At 46.5% G+C, this 21,410-nt stretch overlaps 1 protein-coding gene across 1 annotated transcript in view; it reads right to left on the bottom strand.

The window, feature by feature from the left end:
* NTRK3 (neurotrophic tyrosine kinase, receptor, type 3) overlaps positions 1-21,410 on the bottom strand; it is a gene marked incomplete at its 5' end in the record, with an annotated part of 172,639 nt that overhangs the window by 86,567 nt on the left and 64,662 nt on the right. The window contains one exon of the mRNA XM_010021778.1: positions 9,116-9,304. Within this exon, the coding sequence (XP_010020080.1) occupies positions 9,116-9,304 (189 nt within the window). The remainder of the gene's footprint in view (positions 1-9,115; positions 9,305-21,410) is intronic.

Here is a 21,410-nt window from a genome sequence, read left to right as displayed (position 1 = left end):
AGAAAGTAAAAATAAACAGATCCCTTTTTCCTTGCAACAACATAGGTATAGTGTTGGGACAGGGAAGGATAACACAAAACCTGTTAAAATGTATTAACAAGATAAGAAGAGGTACCCAAATGTTATAAAACAGTACATTTCAGATAGATCAAACATATATATATATGAATAGATAGGTATAGTAACCTTCAGACTCAGTGCTCCAATTCACTGAGCAAAAATAGGTTAGTAGGGCTGAAAGATGTGACATTTTTGCAGGCCCACAAATATGACAGAACTGCACGAAACTGCTGTAATATCAGCAACAAACAGGAACTTGGAACCAACATCAGGAAAAGCTGAATCTACAAGAACATGTAAGTCAAGTACTGCATCCCATATTGACCATGCAAACAGCTGGACAGCCCTATTGCCAATATCATACATGCAGAAAGTTTCATGCTTTCACTGAGTCTGTCTGTTCCCGTATTTATCCAGGTAGGGGCAGGGACAAGGGATCTGAAAACCAGGTTCCAGAGGGATCCAGCATTAGGTAACTTGCAGTCTGTTTAGGAATGAGCATGCAGGAATCTAAAAATGGATTATACAATATACCCTGCCTTAATGGGAGACAAGCCCAAGCATCAAGAACAGTTCTTACATGCTGTGAATTCAATGTACTTTTTACCTCAAGACACCTGCACACAAATCTTGCATCAGCTACACGTGGAAACGTGTTTGCTGAGTTCCCAGCCACGTCTGTTCACTGCAGTAAATCACTCTGAGTTCAAAGAGTGCTTTACACCGAACCGTGGACCAAGACAGCTGCATCAGGAGCACACCAGCAGAAGTGGTGCTTCCATTAGCAGCACCATCTTCCCCCATCCCATCAACCCACTGGCAGAGAACCCACTACCTGTCCTCACCCACAACTGATAAGAAGGATGCTGAGGCAGACTGGAAATGTTCACCAACCAATAGTGACAGTTTCTGCATTTTTGGTGTATTATAATATATAAGGTTATACATTAACATAAACATGAAGCAATCGAGCTCTGCTCTACAGAGAGCAGTGCTGTTCATTCTGCCCCATGCTGCTGGGAGGCACAAACCATCACTGACTGTCAACACCCTGCCCCAGAGCCAGCCACCACACTATGCAGGGAAACAGAAGCCCCCCTTTGACATTCTTTAGGTAGAATGTCTTTTTATGTAGGTCTTTCCCCAGCTTTCAGGACTGAATGGGGTATTTTATGCTGTCTAGCCCAAAAGTAGCCCACGAGATATGTTTTTCTTTTTGTAACCTCTGCTGACATACAGCTTCTCTGCTAGATCCTGGGCTGGACTTGTTGTCCCACAGGGCAGCACTACTGATAATGTTCCTGCTGTGTGTGCAGTCATGCAAAACTGCTCCAACTCCTACACAATAGAAACTACTTTTAATGAGGAATTGTAATTTAACCAGACAATGAGCAAACAATTAAAGCCTGCAATCTTCTAACCAGAAAGACAGCTCATGTCTGACCACAATACATCCCCCACACACTTCTAAGAGCTAGGTTTTAAATCTGAAAACCAGCCTGGTTAGATAAGAAGTTACAACACAATGTCCTTGCAAACTGTGGGAGCTCATGGTGGCTTCAGGGGTACCCCAGAGCAGGTACCATGGGCACATGCCCTGTCCCAGCACACAGAGGTACCCTAGCCTCCAGATACTTCTCCAACAGCCACGCATTTTAAGCTACAGTCAACTCATTAAAAAGCAAGACAAAAGTTTAACTGATGTCCAAAAGATACCAGTACTGCAACACCATGCACACACACCAGCTATTTTTAAAGTGATCCACAGCAGAATTCACACAGTCTGAGCCATTAGGGGAATACTCTTGAACCCCCTTCATTACCCCTGACACATAGACTATGTCACTACCTCTCATCTTCCAGAGACGAAGCCACGAGCATGAACAGAGCCCTCTTCTCTCTGCCATGGATATTGTGGGGTCAAGAGCACTGTAAGTGCAACTGGATAGGGAGAAGAGCCAATACCTGAGCACACAGCCAACAATGTAAGGAATGTAAACCTGCTTTATCCCCATTTCATCCCACTCCTCTCACCCTGCTACAATGAGTTTTGACTCATGTCAGTCCATGGGTGAAAAGCACTCCTGTGCTGCCAAGCCCTGAACACCCCCTAGAAACTGGAGATGCAATCATCTTTGGTGGCTTCAGGCAATCCCTGGCAGGGGAACTGCCTGGTCAGGAGCATTGTGGTGTCCCTGAATTGTCAAGGAAAGGCAGGGCTGTGAGAGTATGCAGAAGAAATCCATGAGTGCTTCAGCAGCATCAGCTGTGAGGCGGAGGTGATCAATGCATAAGTGTCGCCATGCAGGACATTGAGCCATGGGGAATGAAGAAGAGCTGATTCAGCAAGTGATTTATACCATGCCCATTCCATTGTGCACAGGTGAGGAGCAGATGTTCATGTACACAGGGACCATGGTGTGTTCGTGGAGTCCAGGGGATGGCTGCAAGAGCAGTAGGAGGGAGTGCGAGCCCCTGTATGAGGTAAGCCAGGGGCTCGATATAAGACAGAGTATTAGGAGTGCACTTACAAATCCTCCGTGAGACGATGCATGTCTTGGGCAGTCCATTCCAACCCATTTGATGCAGACACAAGGCTGCCAGGCAGCAAGAGCAGCCGCTGTGCTAGAGCCACTCCAAATCCATGCGGAAACCAGGTCAGGGACTCCTCTCATCTGGCTTGTTAAGTGCTTGACAGTTCACACATCATGGGCTTCCTTTCCAAAATCACCTCAGGTGAACCAACCTTGTTTGCTGGCCCCACGGACACTGGGATTAAATGGTCCAGAGGAGATGCTTTGAGACCAAAGGAGCAGGCAGAGTTTTGTATGAGAAAATACTTCCCTGTCTGCTCCTTAAATGTCTTTATCCAGGAGTATTTCCATCGGCAAGGCAGCCTCTCTGGAGGCAGGTCAACATTAGCAGCCCAAAGCCATGTTCTTCTTCCTACTGAATCCTCGTCACCAGGAACATCAATGTATCATCCATCACCCACCACAGCTATGCTACCAGTGTCACTTCCCTACGCTGGGCTGGAGCCTGCTTGTCCCCCTTTGATCATGGGTGTTGATACGAATATCTTCAGTAAATACACATTAAAGTAACAGAGATAGGATCTAAAACCCAGGAGGTAATCGGCTTGTGTGCAAACCAAGTGGAGTGCACGTCCCATTTGGAGCAAGGCAGGGCTCTTTCTACTAGCAGGTAGGGGCCAGGCAGAGCCACGTTTCCCACCCTCTCATTGCTGCTTTTCCTTCCCTTGGTACAACCACACAGACACCTATTACAGAACTGGCTGAGAGCAAGGTGCACACAATGGATTTTGCCAGGTTTTCCAAGAGAAACTCTTTCTGTAGCACCATCTTGGCAGGAAGTTTGACTCAGGGAGCATGAGTTTGCAACTCCAAGTGCAATAGGTGGGACGAGCACTCTGCCCTCTGCAAATGCAGGTTGGACTTCTGAGCTCTGGAAGATGTGCATATTTCTTCTACTTGCTCTTTCAGAGCCGGATGAAACAACTCAGAGCATAAAATAGCCACAGGTAAGAAAAAACATCTGAGAGGGCTGATAAGAGCTGAGCTGGTTGGATCAAATCCCATAGGATCTCCATAGGATGGATCTGGCCACAGGATCTCTCCTGTTAGTCAGACATTGCAGCCTGGGCAAAGGGATGAAAATGGGATGCTGGGGACAAGGAAAGTTCAGTTCTGCTCCATCAGGGGACAGAAGCAGTCATTTTGGTTGCTCACACTTTTCTTCAGGTACCTGCAACATGTGCCCTGGAAGCAGCCAGCTGGAGCCTATGGGGTTTCTTCAACATCCAGGTCTTTGCAGGACATTCATGTCTGCACTTAAAGCTCAGAGCACTTTCTATGAGAGGCAACCACAAACCAAATGGAAGGGGAATTTGGAGGCAGAAGATCATTGCAGGGACCTCCAATGCCTTCCAGCTGCTCACAGCTGAGTGTTGAGGTTAGAGCTTTCCCACACACTCAAGCCACGAACGCAGGCTTTGCTAGGACAAATGAGGAAAGGCAGAATAGAGTAGAAAAATGCACATAAACGAGTATACAGCTACTCATAGGCCCTTGTTAAATCCCCTCGAAGTTTCTCACTGAGAAGAATTGACTGAGAAGGACAAGACCATAAGACAATGAGGAGCACCAGTGCAAACGAGTCAACCCACAACTGCCTGCTTCAGAGAAGTAATAGGTGTTGGGTCCTGATGCAGAAGAGCCTGGGGCTTTCATGTTACAGGAGAGAAGAGGAAAGGAGAAGTTTGGAGAAATAACAAAGACCTGTGGGAGGGACTGAGACCTCCACAGCCTGACCCCAGGCAGGGCACTGGGCAGCAGAGTGCTGCTGTCACTGCACATGGGGATCCATGATTATGCTGCATGAAAATAACATTTGACAAATCCCCTTTTACCCCTGGGTGCAGAGGGGAGGAAAAGTTTCTCTCTATTCCAACAGTTTCAGTTTTCTTTTTTTGCCAAATAAAACTGCAAGCATTTATGGCTTTATTTTTATGTTCTTGTTGGTTTTGGCAAAAACGGGAACATGAACTGACCAGAAATAGACACACTGCATACTTTGTAGCTTCTCATGCCCAAGATGAACAAAACACACTAGGCAAACAAAAAGAATTTACAGTGGTAAAGGTAAACATCCTTCTCATTTTTGTTTTTAAGACCTGTCAGAAGCAGAGGTGAGGAAATCTATTTGTTTAAAAAACATGAGTTTTGAAATGACCACAGTGTTCCCTTTAAACTGCACTGAAATACAAGATAAAGACAGGGTAGAGAGTGAAAGAGTGCTGATGGCGCTTTTATTGTGTGATTTGCCTTGTTTTTTTTCTGGAGTACTTCTTTTTAGCCAATTACCATGTATTTACAGTTAGTGTAATTATATCTAATTACTTAATTAGCATGAATACATGTAATTACTAACTTTGAATATGTAATTATGTCAGGGCAGCCTGTAATAAATGAGGTTGAAAAAAAGCCCTCATTAGGACGCTACGGAAGGACGGCTGCTCCACCCGTGTGGAGAATGCATCCCAGTCCCCAGGCTGTGCCAGTCCTGGAAGAGGAAAACACAGCCAGCTCCGGCCGTGTCTGGCAAAAACCTCCACCAAAATCAAACCAATTGCTCCAAAAAAATGTAGTTTCACAGTGCTTGAGAGGTCCGAGCATCCACTGTAGGGAAGCAGACAGGGATCTGCAAAGGATCTCCCCACCCCGGCTTCATTTTCTCCACTGAGGTTTAGGTTTTCTTCTCTATTTTTTGGGGTGAAATATATAAGGGAACAGAACAACTCCAAAACCATGTGGCATTTGAGTAAAGCTGGAGAGATCACATCCAAGAACTAATCTGCATCTGATGCATTGTGCTTATAATTAATAACTACTTAATTACTACTATTAAAGTAAAACAACCTTCCAAAATGTTTCTTCTGAAACTTTACCAGTCTTTCACTGCAGAAATGTCCAGCTACTGATAAGTACAAAACTGGAATTTTGCAAATTCAAATCCCGAACATTAGGAGATGGAGTTAAGGTAAGAAGTTGCAGTTACTGCCAAACCTGCCCAGAAACCATCTTCTGGACACAGATGAGTGTAGGCTGGATCATGTTTTGCATTACTTTCAACCTGACCACAGGTTGAAGCCATGTGGTTCTACACCCTATCTTCTCGTCACATATTCTGTCCACCGTGCTTGCCACAACAAGTCCTGTTTTTCTTCTCTCATCTGTTTTACTTCCAAATATAGAGAGGTGCAAACTCATCACAACCTACCACTCCTCCTGGTGACATCTGCTAAGCAGATATGCCACTTGGTTTCTCTTCCACGTGCAAAAGATCAGGAGAAAAAAAAAACCTGTTTTAGCTTATTCTTCTGAAATTGATTTGTGGTGGGACTGTCCCCATTGCTAACCCTCCAGGTAGGGCTGGGGTGTCTGAAAGAAAGATTGGTTGCAATCTAGTGCTGCTCAGCATGCCATGGAGATAGAGTGCGAAGATGGTGGGGGCATCTTCTCTGAGACTTCATCACGAGGAAACTGGGTGGTGCAGTTTCTCCCATGGCTTTTGGAGAAGCCCTCAGCCAGGAAGGGAAGGAGGACCCTGAGCCACAGTCCCTGCTACTTCTCTATACCGGGCAGCAGCAGAAAAGGGGTAAAGAGACAACTGCAAGAATCCCAGAAAGTCAGGTGAGAGTTGGCTCCTGTGCCCTTCATCCCATCAATGTGAGGACAGCACATCCCCAGTAAGGAACACGTTTCTATCTCTTTAAGGACATGTTAACAAGAATTGCCCGTAGGACAGCATTGCACAGTGGGAGAGAGAGGGGTTGCAGCTCCATGGTCAGGGAGCTGCTTTCCATATTTCAGCTGCAATTCCATTATGCAGAGCTAAGTGGCTGGGAATAAACACCTGTCATCCCTGCGTGATAAGCGATGTTTGCTAGTATAGAGGGTGACAGAAATCTATATCACATCAATGTACTATTAATACTGCATTAAGCATATAGAGTTTGCTCTCCTCATTGCAGTGCAGTAATGGGTATCGGCATGTCCTCAACCCAGACAACATCCAAGAGCACAGGGATGCTTGTGGGAGAAAGGAAGGAGAAAAGCTTCATGATGGAGAGAGATTGCTTGCTGAAGACGTTGCTTTAGCAGCACCTCAGTGTATAGGGGAGATGCTGGTTGCTTTGGAGTACCTTTGCTCACAGCTGGACAGCAAAGGGAGGTGGGTGGCAGAAGAGATGACAGCTTGCATCAGTACAAGCTCAGCTGGGAATCAAAGCACTCCCCAGCCCAGAGGAGTTCTGTCTACAACTGACAGCAAATGAAGAAGTGTTTGTGCTCAGGCTCTGCACAGAGGGAAAGAAAAACCCTCTGTCATAAAAACCATGGGGAGAATGGGAGCAACAAATACTGTCCAGCTCAGGTTTAAGTTGGGCAGAGCACATCAGATCAAACAAACCCCTCAGAGCAAAAGTTCCCCAAAGCATGGTTAATTTAAAAGGTGAACTGTGAAACTTTCCAGCCTCAAGCAAAGCCACCATTGAAGTCAGAAGTTTCCTTCAAGTGGAGTACAGGGGACTAAACTACAAAACACACACCAAATCCAACCCTGCCTGAGGTCTCAAAGCCTGGGTTTTGCCCCATAAATGACAAGTCTGAAAAATACAAGGGCTTTCATCCTGCCAGCATCCAGCTGTGGTTTGCCTTTAGTTAAGCACCCAAAGGGAGTGTCTGTGTGTGGGGTTTGGTTTCAGCTCTGGGAAACCTGGATCTCAGAGGTGGCGATTTGCGTGGATTTCCAAGTGTGCACACTTGTCACCAGTGCTGCTTTTCCCCCCACTGCAGCACCTTCCATGCAGGAGAAGCGGTTCCAGATGCCACCCCCAAGCACCCCTGTGAACTCTTCAGATCCTAACCAAATAGCATGAAACTCTGAGGCCAAATCCTGCTGCAAGTAACTTCTCCAACCCACCCACCACTGACAAGCCCCACAGGACAAACGCTCACAGCAAAACTTAATCCTTTGAGGTTTAAGCTCTGCTACTGCACAGCTGCAGCAGCACCTCCTCTTGCAATGGTCGGCGCACAGATTAAAGAGATTCAAGAAAGCGCAGGAGGGGAAGGCAAAAAATAAAGAGGGGGAGCCCCTCCTCCCAAGCCACCAGAGATTGTAAATCATTCTGAGATGAGGTGCTATAAGAAATATAAAATACATAATTAATGGCACAGAAAAAACATCCTATGTTCAGCTTCTCCACTCTTGCCTAATCACCGCCGCTCTCTTCCCTTCTCTACAAACAGACCAGATTTAGCACGTTAAGACAAAAATCAAAGGCAAAGCTGGGTACTCCCCATCACTGCCAAGTGAAGAGCAGTGATAATGGCCCAGGCGCCAGCACACAGCACCCAGGAGGGTGCACAGCAGGGTCCACAGAAGCAGGGGAGATCAGCTTCCTCCCTGTCTCCAGGAGCTGAGTTACGTCTCCTGCCCTCATGGACCAGCAGCACCCAAGGGGAGAGCAGAGGTGACTTCAGTGCAGCACTCCCTGCCTCCGGCTGGGCCACAGTGACAGCACAGGTTAGGTTTTTCCTGCTTTTTTTGCCAGCTTTTTATTTTTCCAGTTCTACCTGGAACTAAGACACACCAGACGTATGAGCAATAGCAGGAGAGGAACATCACCAGACCTCCTGCATTGCTCAGCTTGCATCTCAGAGCTGGTAAGAGGCCTGGGAGAACTCAACTGCTTGCTGCAAACTGCGTGTCAGGGATCGCTGCATCTCACCACTTGCATGGCAAGCGGTGTGTGACTCCCACAAAAGCATCCTTTTATCCATCACATTCCTTTTATGCTCAGAATTTAGGAATACAAAACAGAGAGGACCGCTTGGTCACCACCTGCTAGTCTAATGAACCCAGTTCACAACCCAGATTTATACAGGAAAGATGCAAAAGCTTTACAGAAGCCCACGATAACAAGACATCCAGCATCTAAGCCTCGTGGCTTTTATCTCCATGCATCTGCCCCACCTATTGCCACATGTCCTGAGCTTCTCCCTGGCTCAGTGGAGAGCCAAGGAGGCAGCACAATGGCTGGGAAACTGCTGGAGGAGGAAGGGGAGGCAGGTCCTTTTCCCAGCCAGGCAGGAGTCATGTCCATCCCTGCACTCCCAGGCTGCTCTTGCTCATGCCTGAGACCTCACTCTGGGAGCCGATGAGGCAAAACCCGGCTTTGAATGGCACTTTCAGGCAAGGGGGAAGGTGACTGGTGGGTGGCGGAGGGAAGGTGAAGGGAGGTGAAGGTGAGAGTGGAAAGTCTTCTCTGGAAGCACCTACATGTATGTTGTGATTTCTGAGACCTGAGATTCACTTTGGTTTCTGGACCATACCAAGACCCACTCTCCTCAAAAACCTCCTTCTCTTCTTTCCTCATCCCCTTAACCTCTTCCTCCTCGCCTTCCTTCCCCTGTTCCCCCAACCCATCCCCTGATCCTTGCAGGGGGCTCTGGCCGGATCGGGCACTCACACGTGTCTGGCTTGTGGCAGTTGTGACCTTGTCGGAAATACTGGGGGTTCTCGATGACGGGAATGCGGGTCATGCCGATCACCACCGTGTCCGGGCCAGCATCCAGGGACGAGGGTGTCGTGATGCCGTGGTTGATGTGGTGGAGGGGACTGGCTGAATCCTCCTCTCCGCTGATCACTGCCACAGGACCTGCAAAGACCATGCACATTCGTCAGACACAACACGGGAAAGAGGAAAGGGGACCCACAAGACCTGATGACCATGTCACCACCAGCCCCTGGACAGGATGCCTGTCCTAGTGCTCCTGGCAGTTGTCCCATCCCCAGTGCTAGTTTTCCCAAGCAGCTTTTAGGGCAGGGAGACATCTCAAGTTTTCTTTCCTGGTTTTGGAGTACCAGGCTAACAATCCTGCAGGAGATAAAGTAGCACCAGGTGACACCACATTAGAGGCGAGTCCTGCACTAAGTCCTCTCCTAGCTGTCATAAGATGCATCAGTCACTGTGGTGCCTGTTTACCCTGTCATCATAATCTTAGCAGAATATATAACTGAGCTTAAACTGGAGAAATATCATCCCCAAAGAAGATCTGTTTCATCCCAAACCCATATTCACACTATTTCTCTTGCCCAATGTGTTGTCCATCTTGTCTCCCCTCCTCCGGTTTCACCCAGGCAAAGAGCTATTTCACAATACACCAGTTTTTTTGGCTTATGCTTTTATTTATTTTTAGACCTAACATTAGCCTTTACTATGAACTGCCAAGGCTGGAAACCTCAGGGGACATCAGGCCTTAATACAATATTTACCACTTCCATCTATTCTCACCTGCCCTGTGATCTGACCTGCACGCCAACATCACAAACACCTCCATCATGAGGTGAAACCCTCTAAGCCATGCTGCAGCCATTCATGCTGCATAAACACAGGAACCTGGGGACTGCACTGCAACTTTCCATGAGGACCTCCCTTATATATACACACAGGGAGAAAAACTACACTCAACTAGAGATGCTCATTTTCTCCTGTCTGGATGCTACTATAAGCTCAAGCCAAAACAAGCAGAGATGCTGCACTGAGCCTTCAAACCTGTTCAGAGAGGCCATTCTTTTACCTGCACTGCATAGAAAATGCCTCTCTCCCATCAGTAATATACTTCTAATTGCACAATTACTTTATTATATATCAGTAGCAACAAAGAGGGGAGTCTTCAAGCCATTTTACTCTCTGGAGCTTCTGGGATGACGGGGTGAACACTGGCTCCGTGCAGTCATTCTGCCTGCATTAATCTAGTCTAAAGGCTGCTCATTTTTACAGCTTCAAGTATTGTTTGTTATTCCAAGTGGGATATAATAAAGTTATTGTCTAATCAGCAGAGTCCTGGCAGCCATAACAGGTGCTTTAGCCGCCAGGAAAAAAAGCCTTTTCCTTTATTGTGAATTCCTTCTGGCAGGTTCTGGCTTTTTTTGACGTTGCTCCCCGAGCCCATGTGCCTTCCAGCTTTTGAGAGGCAAAGGCAAAACTCAGCTCTTGCCGCAAGATGCCTCTGTTGGGACTTCACACGCTGTATTTCTCCAAATACAGAAAGCAAACAGGCAATTTCGGTTTGAATGACTGTTGTTCTTTTGCAAGTCAATTCTGTGCATGCAAACCACGAGGACTGCGTTTTGCATGGTGCACGTGTTCCTTTGGCTGGCTGTGGTGGGAAGGGGAGACCTCTGCATTTCAAGGTGCAGTTCACAAACCAAACCAGAACTGGTATAGACTGGCATAAATAATTTGAGAACAGACCATAAAATCTCCCTTGCAGCGGAGCGGTGGAAGGGGCTATTGAGGGATTATTACTCTCCCTAAGCAGACAAGATGTTGCTTCAAAGGAAGGTACCTAATATCAGGCAGTGGGATGTGAAAGGCCTGTCTAGTAAACGAAGTGAAGGAAGTCTTCATTGTCTTCTGCTCTGAAAGCAGAAATCACACCTTTGTGGCAAGAAGTAAAGAGGACACCTCCTATAGCATTAGTACTGGAAGGAGATGGCTAGTTTCAGAACCAATCATGGGACATAAGCTAGGCTGGCATAGACCCTGCTGGGAATGCTTGGCGTTAAAATGCCCTGCCAGCACTTAACCCTTAAACAGCTCCTCCTCGTTTTTAAGGAATACAGATCATGGCACTATCCCTCTGGTACAAGCAGGTTAGAAGGATATGGTTACATCTAAAAAAGTAGGGAATGATCAAGGAGTTGGGTACTTGTGAAACTAAACATCGCTTGTCCAATGTTCTGATAGCAATTTCCTTGCCAATAAACAGACCTGGAGTCTGACTTTCTTTACACTCCACAGGTTTTTTCCTGCAGCTCACTTCTTAGGAGGACTTTCTACATGTGTCAAGCCTAGTTTCACACCCCAAACCTGTCTAAGATCTACGCAGTAAAAGGGAACCTTGTCTCAGCTGACCAACAGTTGCACTCTCATTCCCCAGCAAAGACTGGGTCCTGTGAATGGCCTCAACCTCTTAGTCTTCCAGCTCAAGGTGATCCTGCCAAGCTTGGCCATTTACAACATCTACCAATCCTCAATAGCCTCAGAGCTGAACTTGAACGCTCCATCACCATCTCAACCCCTTTCCACTTCTGCTAAAGTGGGAAATGCCAAGAATGGCCAGGGCAGTTTCAGTCCTGACACACACCTGAGACTCAGGCCAATGTTTGGACTCACTATGCAAGCCTGAGACAGACTCCTAAAAGTCATTGATATCAAGCAGTCACCGATCACTTTTATAGGTTTGACTGTTGCTCTGACACTTAAAATATATACTGCCATGAGTAACTCCTGGAAATAAAGCAGCTATCTAGACTTCAACTTTTTTAATCTGTCTTGGCATTAGCATATATTTTTTGCTGTTAAGTAGGTAAAGAGGTTGAGTTTTCTGATGTATAATGCTAATGAATGGCTTTATTTGGAAGAATTCTCAGAGACTTCAGCTATGCATTTTCCAGGCAAGGTTAAAGGAACAAATGCAGTAAAAACAGAGTGCAGATTTTAAGACTTAGTTTTACATTCCACTTGACAGAGAAATGGGAAGAGGGACACAGAAAAGAAGTCAGTTTTGTACTGTAAAAACGCAGAATAGTCATCAAGGTAGCCTGGGGTAACTCTGATAGACCATCCTATGGTCTTAAAACACAGTATGAAGTGTTTTGGAGCTCCTCTGAAGCCTAAAATCTAAACAGTGATGCAGTAGCTGATTTTGTTAATAACTCAGCCTGTGTTATGGACAAACATACTGAGGATATTAATCATAAAAAGTCTATTTGTTAATACTTTAAGAAGCTGTTGCATGTGCTGAGCATTGAACGTCTATACCCTGAAAGGCTTTCAATGCCTCTCCTTCTATCCAAGCAGGGGCCTCACCAGCCAGCAGCATCCACACTGTCTGCAAGGACAGAGTTTAGCTGCTCTCCATGCTAACCCCACACATCTTTCCTGCCAGGGAAGCAATGTCAGCAGCCGCAATGGAGCCACAAAACCATAGGGAAAGGCTGAGGAGAAGACATTAAGGCTGCCAAGGGCTATGCCTCGGTGAAAAGATGGTCAGCCCCTGTTCCAGCCCATCATTAACAGCCACTGCCAACATTTCCCTTTGCAACACCAGTGGGAGAGTCAACCACAACAACCAGAAAATGAGGATCAAAATGAATCTGATGTTAACCAAAGAGCAGTAAAGCAGCCTGAAAATGTTGCTTTGGAAACATCACAAAGAGCAATGCTCTTCTCCCTCTCCTCCCACATCTCCTCTACAGCCAACTCCTCTTTCCCAAGGAAGACCCCCATACAAACACCACCTATCCCAACTTCATCTTCACCTTCTTTTCTCCCCAGCCTCCCAGTCAGCCTATCCATTCATCCGTCCTTCTCAGCAATGTTCCAGATCTTCTACAATTAAGATTATAATATCAAGATAATATCCACCCTGATATTGTCACCTTTGCAAATACTCTTCTAGATTGCCCCAAAATCTCTGCTTTTCAGAAAATTGTTCTCTATTCAACACTCTTCCCTGTAAGTAAACTGGAGTTTGGCTTGGTGTTTGTCCCCATCTCCATGTTTATCTGGAAGCTCTATGAAATAGGATATACCTTTTAGTCCATGTCTGTGGATCGCCTGGTTTGTTCATAGTGTTACATGGACAGCTTGTTACTTAAGAAAAATAAAGCAAATAGTAATAAATAGCTTAGGGATCCCCTGTTTACATGATCATATCATAATGGAAAATTATTTATCAAGGCTAAGAGCTATACTTTCTGATAAAACATAGGCTCAGGAATATAGGGTACTTATAAATAACCACAGATTTGAGAAGATAATGGTCACTTCACAGACATTCATAACATAATGAATGCTCCAAGGCAGACAGGTGAAGAAACAACAAAAACTCCAGCTTGCTATCACAGTAACCTCTCCAAAGCAACAAAAGCGATCGAAAGTGTAGAAACCATGACCTCCAAAGAAAAACTGAAAGAACTATGCTTTGTGTTGAGAGGAGAAGACTGCAGGGACACATGATAACAGCCTTCAAATATGTAAAAGGTTGCAGCAAAGAGAAATATAATAGCTGTTCTCCATGTCTGCTGGGGATAAAAGAAGAAATAATAGGTTTAAATTGCACTGAGGGAGATTAGGTTTTGAATGTTTTCCCCAATGCCTAGCAGTACAGATGGCTGAGCACTGGAACAGATAACCCAGGAATGCTGCAGGGGCTCAACCACTGGGAAGGGAAAGGTTAAAGAAACTTTCTTCAAGGACAGTTTAGCACTGCTCAGAGTCCTCCTGGGCTGCAGCACTTTCCTCCTGCCACCAAACAAGCCTCTGCAAGGAGTGCTCATCCTTTTTTGATGCTTTCAAAGAGACCCCAAGCAGGGACTTTGCCAGTGCTGCAGGCCAGGTTTGGGCAGCATCTGAGGCACCACGGGTGTAGGACTGGACCAGGATGGAGCTGCAGTCCCTCCAATATGGTTTCAGAAAGGATAACTCCAGCCACATCCCAGGCCACATGCTCAGGACAGAAAATGAGTTTGCTGAAGCAGACAGTGATGAGCACTCAGGGTTCCAGGGCAATCCCCCTCTCAGTCCACATCCCTCCAGGAACTGTGGCTCAAAACATCATTTCGTGATCAAAAATGATCACTGCAAGAGCTAATTGTGCCATCCACATTTGCCCGTGTAATATAAAGGAGACATATAATTAACCTACTTAATTAGGAACTGTATATGACCCATAACCAGAAAAAAAATGCTTTTCTAGTAAAGTGGGTCACCATGAATTGTATAGCAAGCACTGAAGCAGACCTCATTAAACTCCAATATATAGTAGACATCAAATCCCCTCCTCCTCTGACTTCAAATCTCTGTTGGCACTTCCATGTTTCCCTGATCTTAATCTTAAACACTGTTCTTCAAAAAGGCTGTACCACTGACTGGCAAGCAGTTAATTCCAAGGCTGGATCTCTCAGCTTTACAACTCTGAGCTATACATATGCCCATACTCATTTATTTTTAAAGCAGATAGAAAACTAAACCCAACCTTCAGCTTATCAGGAAAACAAACAAAAACAAAAACCAAAGGTTTAAAAATACTCCAACCTTTTGCTGGATCTGGAATCAAACCACCCCCCAGGGCTGATCTCTGCACCAACAAGGAAGGGAACTGAAACTCATAAAACAATAAGTGAACGCACAACAAATACAATTAAAAACCTAGCCGTGCTCAGAGCAAGGTTATATTTACTGTCTCATAAAGTGAGCCTCGTGCTGTCAGGCAAACAAAAGGAAATCAATTTCTTAATTTTTATTGGCAGATATGGGCTCGGGGCCAAGTCAGTGCTTGGTGCCTATGCAGGACATGCCTGGAGCCAGACTGCCATGGGCTCCAGCCTGTCCCCTGCCCTCCTGCAATGGGAAGCAGCTGCTTCTCCTCACCCCTGGAGTCACTGATCCCAATCACAGGATGGTCCATCATGTGGTGCCTCTTCCCCTGAGCCGCAGTACACCCCTTGCTTGTATAACACACTGGGCTTTAACCAGAGAACCCCTAAATCCAACTCTGTGCGCTTGTCGATGCCTCAACCAGCTCCTAGCAGCTTTCCCCACAATCACACAGCTCAATTCTGTATCCTGCCCCAAATTCTCCCTGGGTTATCCCTGCATAACCCCTGGAGCACTTCACAGGAGCTGAAGGCATCACTGCAAAGTCTGGACCATACAGCACAGCTCTTGCTTGCACCACGCTGTGGCCAGCTGCAGAGCATGCAAAGGTGCTGACCCACAGGGCATGGACTCCCATCAGCTCTTTAAGGAAACAGCACGTATACACAGTCATTGAGCTTTGTGGATGAAGACTCCAGGAACATCAATTTTAGTTTCTCAAAGGGGTCTACTCCAAATTCTCAGCTTCCAGCAGCAAAGGCAGGAGAAAATAGGCAAGCAGCAATCCATTTTCCCCTCTCCTGAGTGAAATTATCTCAACCACCTGAAAGAGGTGAAGATCTCACTGAATGCTGAAGTGAAAGGGAGCAAGAGACAGGCCCAAGGGACCTGCACCTCCCACCACCACTTGGTTGGACACTTGGCTCTTCCCCCAATCTGCTGCCACCTTCCACCCTGTTATAAATCACAGAAGCATTATTGTATAGAAAAGGGCTATCGGGTCTGTTGCCAGTGAGAGATCCCTAAAAAGTGACCCTCAAAGCACCTTCTCTCCTGATGAAAAGCCTGCCAAAATACTGCTGTTGACAAAAGCCCCTTTCCCTCTTTCCATAGTGACATTTCCTTCTCTCTCTGATTGTTTCAGGTGTTTGCAGCGGGAAAAGGCAGCTTTTGCTGCAAAAGGGAATGCATCGGGCGGGGGCCTTTGGCAGCCCTGGGCATCTTCCCTTTGCCCATTCCAGCCTCCAGCCACCCTGGCAGTCCCAGTAAGGAGCATCACTCTATCAGAGGCAGAGGATCCCCAAACCTCTTCCGTTCCTCCCATGTCTTTTTCCCACCTTTCTTAGACACAAATTCTATAATCACTTACATTCAGGAATAGAGGCATTAAGATCAAATCATATAAAAGATAAAGTCAATGCATGTGACAGCAGAAATGCATATATCCAGCAGAACAAGCCACAGAAAATGCTTATAGATGAGACAATCTGATAATTAAAAAGGGAGGGATCTGACAAGCCAGGGCCATGCATGACAGCAAAGCCAGCCAGCACCTGCAGAAAGGCAAAGCAGGAATTTTCACATCTAGGCTTAAAACTTCCAGCCCAGCGGGTACCAAACCTCTTAGACTCACAAAGCATATAATCAGGAAAGGGACTGTAAATAGGGCACGAGGGTAACCAGGAGAATACTTTAGATCCTGCAATGCAAGGAGCTGCTGTCTTTCAGTATTGACAAGCCAAAAACCTTCCTCCTGTACAAGAAGATAGATACTGTGAAGCTGCTTCATTTGCTAACAGGAAAAGGTTTTCACTGCTGAGGTCAGGTGAAACAACTAGCTAATGGTGCAGACAACAGGAGAGGAAGAAAAGTGTGGTTTATTCAATTGTAACTGCAGGGAGTAAGACATATTTTGTCTGGTGATGCTGGTACTGGCTTTCAGTACCAGTATGGTGGAAGATTCCCAGCCATCTTCCACCATTCTCCCCCTGATCTGACTTCCCTGTTTTCTGGTCACAAGATAATTTTTCCTGTTGCTGGGTATGCCTGCTCCCTGTGGGAAGTGAGGAGCCAGCTGGGGTCCAACACATCCATCTTTGCAGAGAAGCCTCCCAAGATCACATCTTGGAATGGCAGAACCAGAACCAGCAGCTCCCAGAGCAAAGAAACACATACCTGGATGAGGCAGGAGTGAGCAGGGGCACCCAGGGGATGTAGCATCTGTGCCACATCCCTGCATGGCATGGATGCCACATAAGCAAGGGCTTATGTGGCAGGATGGGTGACTGTTGGGTACCAGATCACAACAAGACATTAAAATGAGGTCCCTGTTGTTTTACCTCCCATGCACAGGATGATAATTTCCATTCTTCTTTGCAGGACTTGCTCCATTTGAAGCCAAAACCTCATTTTCTTCCATGAGGTCTCCATCATCCCACTGCACAGAGCCCCCAGCTCCAGAGCTACGCACCATCCTGCCTGCCCCAAATCCTCTGCTTATTGCCATTTACTTTCCCCCCCTGCTCTTTCTCTTGACTAGAGATTTACCTCTTGCTGTTTTCCAAACAAAGTCACCACGCTGCCACCTCGGGGGCACCTTGAACTCTGGACTGGCACAAGCTTTACAAGGCAAGAGCTGGGTAAGGCCTCAGCAGCACCTATTAATCTCTTGGCTTACTCATCCCTATCACGGACACACCATAAAAATGATATAAGCATTTCATTCAAACTGTGCTGTAGAGGGAGTGGGGAAGAGCATGGGGCCAATTGATTTCCAGTATGTCTGCTCTTTACCTCCAGGTATAAATACAACAGCAAAATCAATCGGAATAACATCATATCAGCCTTCTAATCTCTTCTGTTCACAAGACGCGCTTTATATACTGCGGTGTTCCCTGCAGCTTGTCTACAGGCGGCTCCAGCACCTCCACACCCCCCAATTGTCCATACACAGCCACAACTTTGCTCTCCCCCCAGTGAAAAGCTTCAGAATCTGTAGATCCAGACTACAGCTCTTCCCTGCTCCATGCGGGAGGTGCCAAGAAATCTCCCAAAGCAACGTGCCTCATCTGCGTAAGAGCAGCACTAACACATGCTTGCTGAGCCCTGGGTTATGTTAGCCCTTACTAGAAGGGAGGTGCTTGCTCCCTCAACCTCTTCCCAAGTAGATGGCAGCTTGCTCAGAGTCGATGGGCATCCAGGCATGCTCAGATCTGCTGCCAAGCACACCAAGAGGAGAGTCACACTGATACAGAGACATGGGCAAGGCAGCAGCAGCATCTGCTTTCCACACACCCTCAGGACCTCGTTGCTGTGCTTCACCCACGGGCTCGCCAATGGCCCTGATGGCATTTCACCTCCTCATGAGCATCCAGCACCCAGAGGCTAAGAAACTTTACGCAAAGTTCAAACCTGGAGCAGGGTTGTCTGCTCCTCATGCATTTCCTTCCTGCATTTCCAATTTATCACAGCCCATGGCTTTCACCCTCTCTCCTGGCCCCCAGCCACTGCAGAGTGAGTAAAGGAAAACAGTGAGAACCTCTGAAGGTTTCAGAGGCAACAGCTAGGACCACTACTGCCTTTCTGTTCAAGAGTTTTCCTGACCTGTGCCGAGACTGGTGCCCGACACTGTTAGTAAACACCATCCATGGAGAGAAAGCCCTGCTAGCAGCAACTCTGCAGCACAAGCCAGAACAGCAGCATATGCTTCCCAGCAGCCAGGACCAGCATGTTGAGGGCAAACACTGGGCATCTTTCTCATTAGCTAACTGCCCAGGTCCACCAGCTGCCTCAGTCCACCTTCCATCGCTTCGTTTCCCATGCCTTGGCCACCTGAGATCAGTCTTGGGTCGTCTTGATCTACTTGGAAAGCTTAGCCACCATGAAATCAAACCGCTTGTCCTCTGGCTCCAACCTCTTACTGAAATAAGTGCCAATGGAAGTGTCACTATCAATTTCATAATGTTATTGGATAGACATAAAACTGGGCCAAGTCCCATATTCCTGACGGGCCATCAAAGGAATAAGGATTATGGGTAAGGAGACAGGGAGCCCTGGCAGGAAAGGCAAAGGCTCCAGATCAATTAGCCTGACGAGGCTATCTTCCAGCCACATCACTTCATGCTGACACCAGCGCCTTCTCCCCAGGGCTCAGCTGCCCCTGTGAAAAAAGGGTTTATTTTCTTCATCAGTAACTGGAGCTCCTCCGAGCCCATGGAGTTGTGCATCCCCTCTCCAAATATCCAGTTTAGGAGACTCCCAAGACAATGAGAGATTTTGCTGTCATTACAGGACATTAATTTTCAGGCCTCCTTATTTTCATTTAATATTCTGTCAAGATAAAAAATAACCTCATGTAAAACAAATAAGTGCCTGTATTGCTCAGAAGTTTCAAATGGAAGGAGCACTCAAAATGTAAAGTACCTGGCATGACACATGGTTTGCCTTTGCTCTGTGTTTTTCTTCTTGGTTTTCATTCAAGATCCTGCTTGGAGCACGAAACTAAACCAGTCAGTGCCATGATCTGGTTCTAGCACAGTAATTAATAGTGCCTGTAATTTTTCAAGCAAAACCAGTTTCCAGTTGTTGCTTTTGGAGCCAACGTTTGACCTTTTTGTTTTTAAATGGAATTTTTATCACACCATCAAGCAGCCATCGAGGCTGCAGATGTCAGTGGACTGCGTTCACTTTCAGCAGACACCCATGTGCAAGGCAGTGACTGTGTTCAGTCAGGGTGCAAAGCTGTAAACGTAAACTTAGAATCAGTGATGTTTACTTTCAGGCCAAAAGATAAAGCCTTACATGGTCAAAAAATAATAATAAGTCCTTACAGCCATAGTTTGGCTTAGTTCATGCATGAGGGCAATGAAAATACAAAATTTCTTTCTTTTTTTCCTCCACAGCCCTCCTTCAGATGATCTCCAGCAGCCGTATCAGTCTCTCAGATTTATTCTATCCCAAGATAAATAGTGTGTTGCTTGCAGAATCAAAATGTATTTAACTTGTATAATGGTTTAAATCCCAAATCGGCTCCTGCAATATTATGAGACTCTTCTGGAATATGAAGTTGATGTCAGAAAGATCCACAAACAAATAAGCAAATCCTTTTTCTTTCATACTGAACAACTGGGAGAGGATGCAAGGCCAGAGGATGCAAGGCCAGAGGATGCAGCCTTGGTGCTCCCCGTCCCATGATGCTCACATCAGTAACAGTGCTAGCAGTGTTGAGCTTTGCTGCAAGTCCCAGGATCAACATTTGCTAAAGTGAAAATCACTAAAGAAATGAGGTTTTGCAGGTTTTCAAGAAACCTTTGTACACTTATAGGGTAGGGGGAAGTGCTCGACATTTTCCAGGCAGAACTAATTGGAAAGGGACTAAAGCTTTTTGCCTCGACTAATACCAATTGCAGCATCAATACACTGGTGTTTTCCAGGATGTCATGCCTTGCTCCAAAACTTATAGTCCTTGGTCATAAAGGTGATGGTTTTGCTTAAAAGTCATAGAAGTGGCCCCTAGAGAAAGGCTCTGAAATTACAGTTTTCTGGGAGCTGACAGCTCATTTGCAAAGAGAATCACTGGTCTGGGGTTTCCACCCGCCTCTCTGGGACCCTCATCACGTTTGAGAGGGATCCTGTGAACAGGAAGATGAAACAAGGAGGAGATTAAGAGGCTGGGAGATGTGGAGGGGGACAGAAAACAACTCCCCACTCAGAGAACTTGCTGCATTGCTGATCTGCCAGCCCAAACAACCCCTTTAATAAATTAGAGAGCTATTCATTGAAATGGCTTCCTCTGTCCCCACGCTGCCAGTTATTCTGTAATTCAGATAGATCAGTCAGAAGGCAGGAGTCCAGCATATAAAATGATTAATTCCTCCAAGGCCTGGGGAAATTTCCTTTTCTAAACAGCATAGCACAATCCCATCCTCACCCACGAGCTGCAGGCACGGACGTGGCTCCCATCAGAGGTCAGTGAGGAACACTGATTGCATTTCAATACAGGTGCTAGCAAATACATCTCTTGTCACTGCATCGATGGGCTGGCAGTCCCAGGGCGAGGGCTCTGCCACAGCCCTTGCAAAGAGCTTGCCTCATACCTCGCAACACCAATGCTGTTCAAAACAAGAGTTTTTATGTGGCAGGAGGGTAAATCATCAATTAAAGCAAACAGGCTGGTCTGCAGAGATGCAGCATCTACCATTTCGTGTTGAGAAACAAGCAGCTGGTGCCCAATGCGAGTGTGGAGGTTGGGGCAGAGCACATCTCATCTCCCGGCTGTCCCAAGGGGAATCACCCCAGATCCATCTCTGCCCTTTACAGCGTCAGGAGCTAACCAGGACACTGGCCTCTGGCTGGAAGACATCAGTGAAACAGAGCAGCTTCAGAAAAGAAATGAAAGGTGGCAGATAACCAGATGGACACGCTGCAGTGGGTGGTTGGGGAATAGGGACAGAGCATGTGAAGCTCCACGTGAAAACAGAGGCACCTGAACATGATGCCAGCCCTGAAGGAAGCAGGATCAAAACAAACATCTTCCTCTAGCGAGGAGAGAGGCACAAAGAAGAGGAAAACCCTACTAAAAAGGACTCCTGAAAGC

This window comes from Nestor notabilis, unplaced genomic scaffold, assembly GCF_000696875.1.
Source record: "Nestor notabilis isolate BGI_N333 unplaced genomic scaffold, ASM69687v1 scaffold4209, whole genome shotgun sequence".
In the NCBI taxonomy this organism is placed as follows: domain Eukaryota; kingdom Metazoa; phylum Chordata; class Aves; order Psittaciformes; family Psittacidae; genus Nestor; species Nestor notabilis.
The sequence above is the reverse complement of the archived record's forward strand: the minus strand, read 5'-3'. Positions and strand labels throughout refer to the sequence as shown.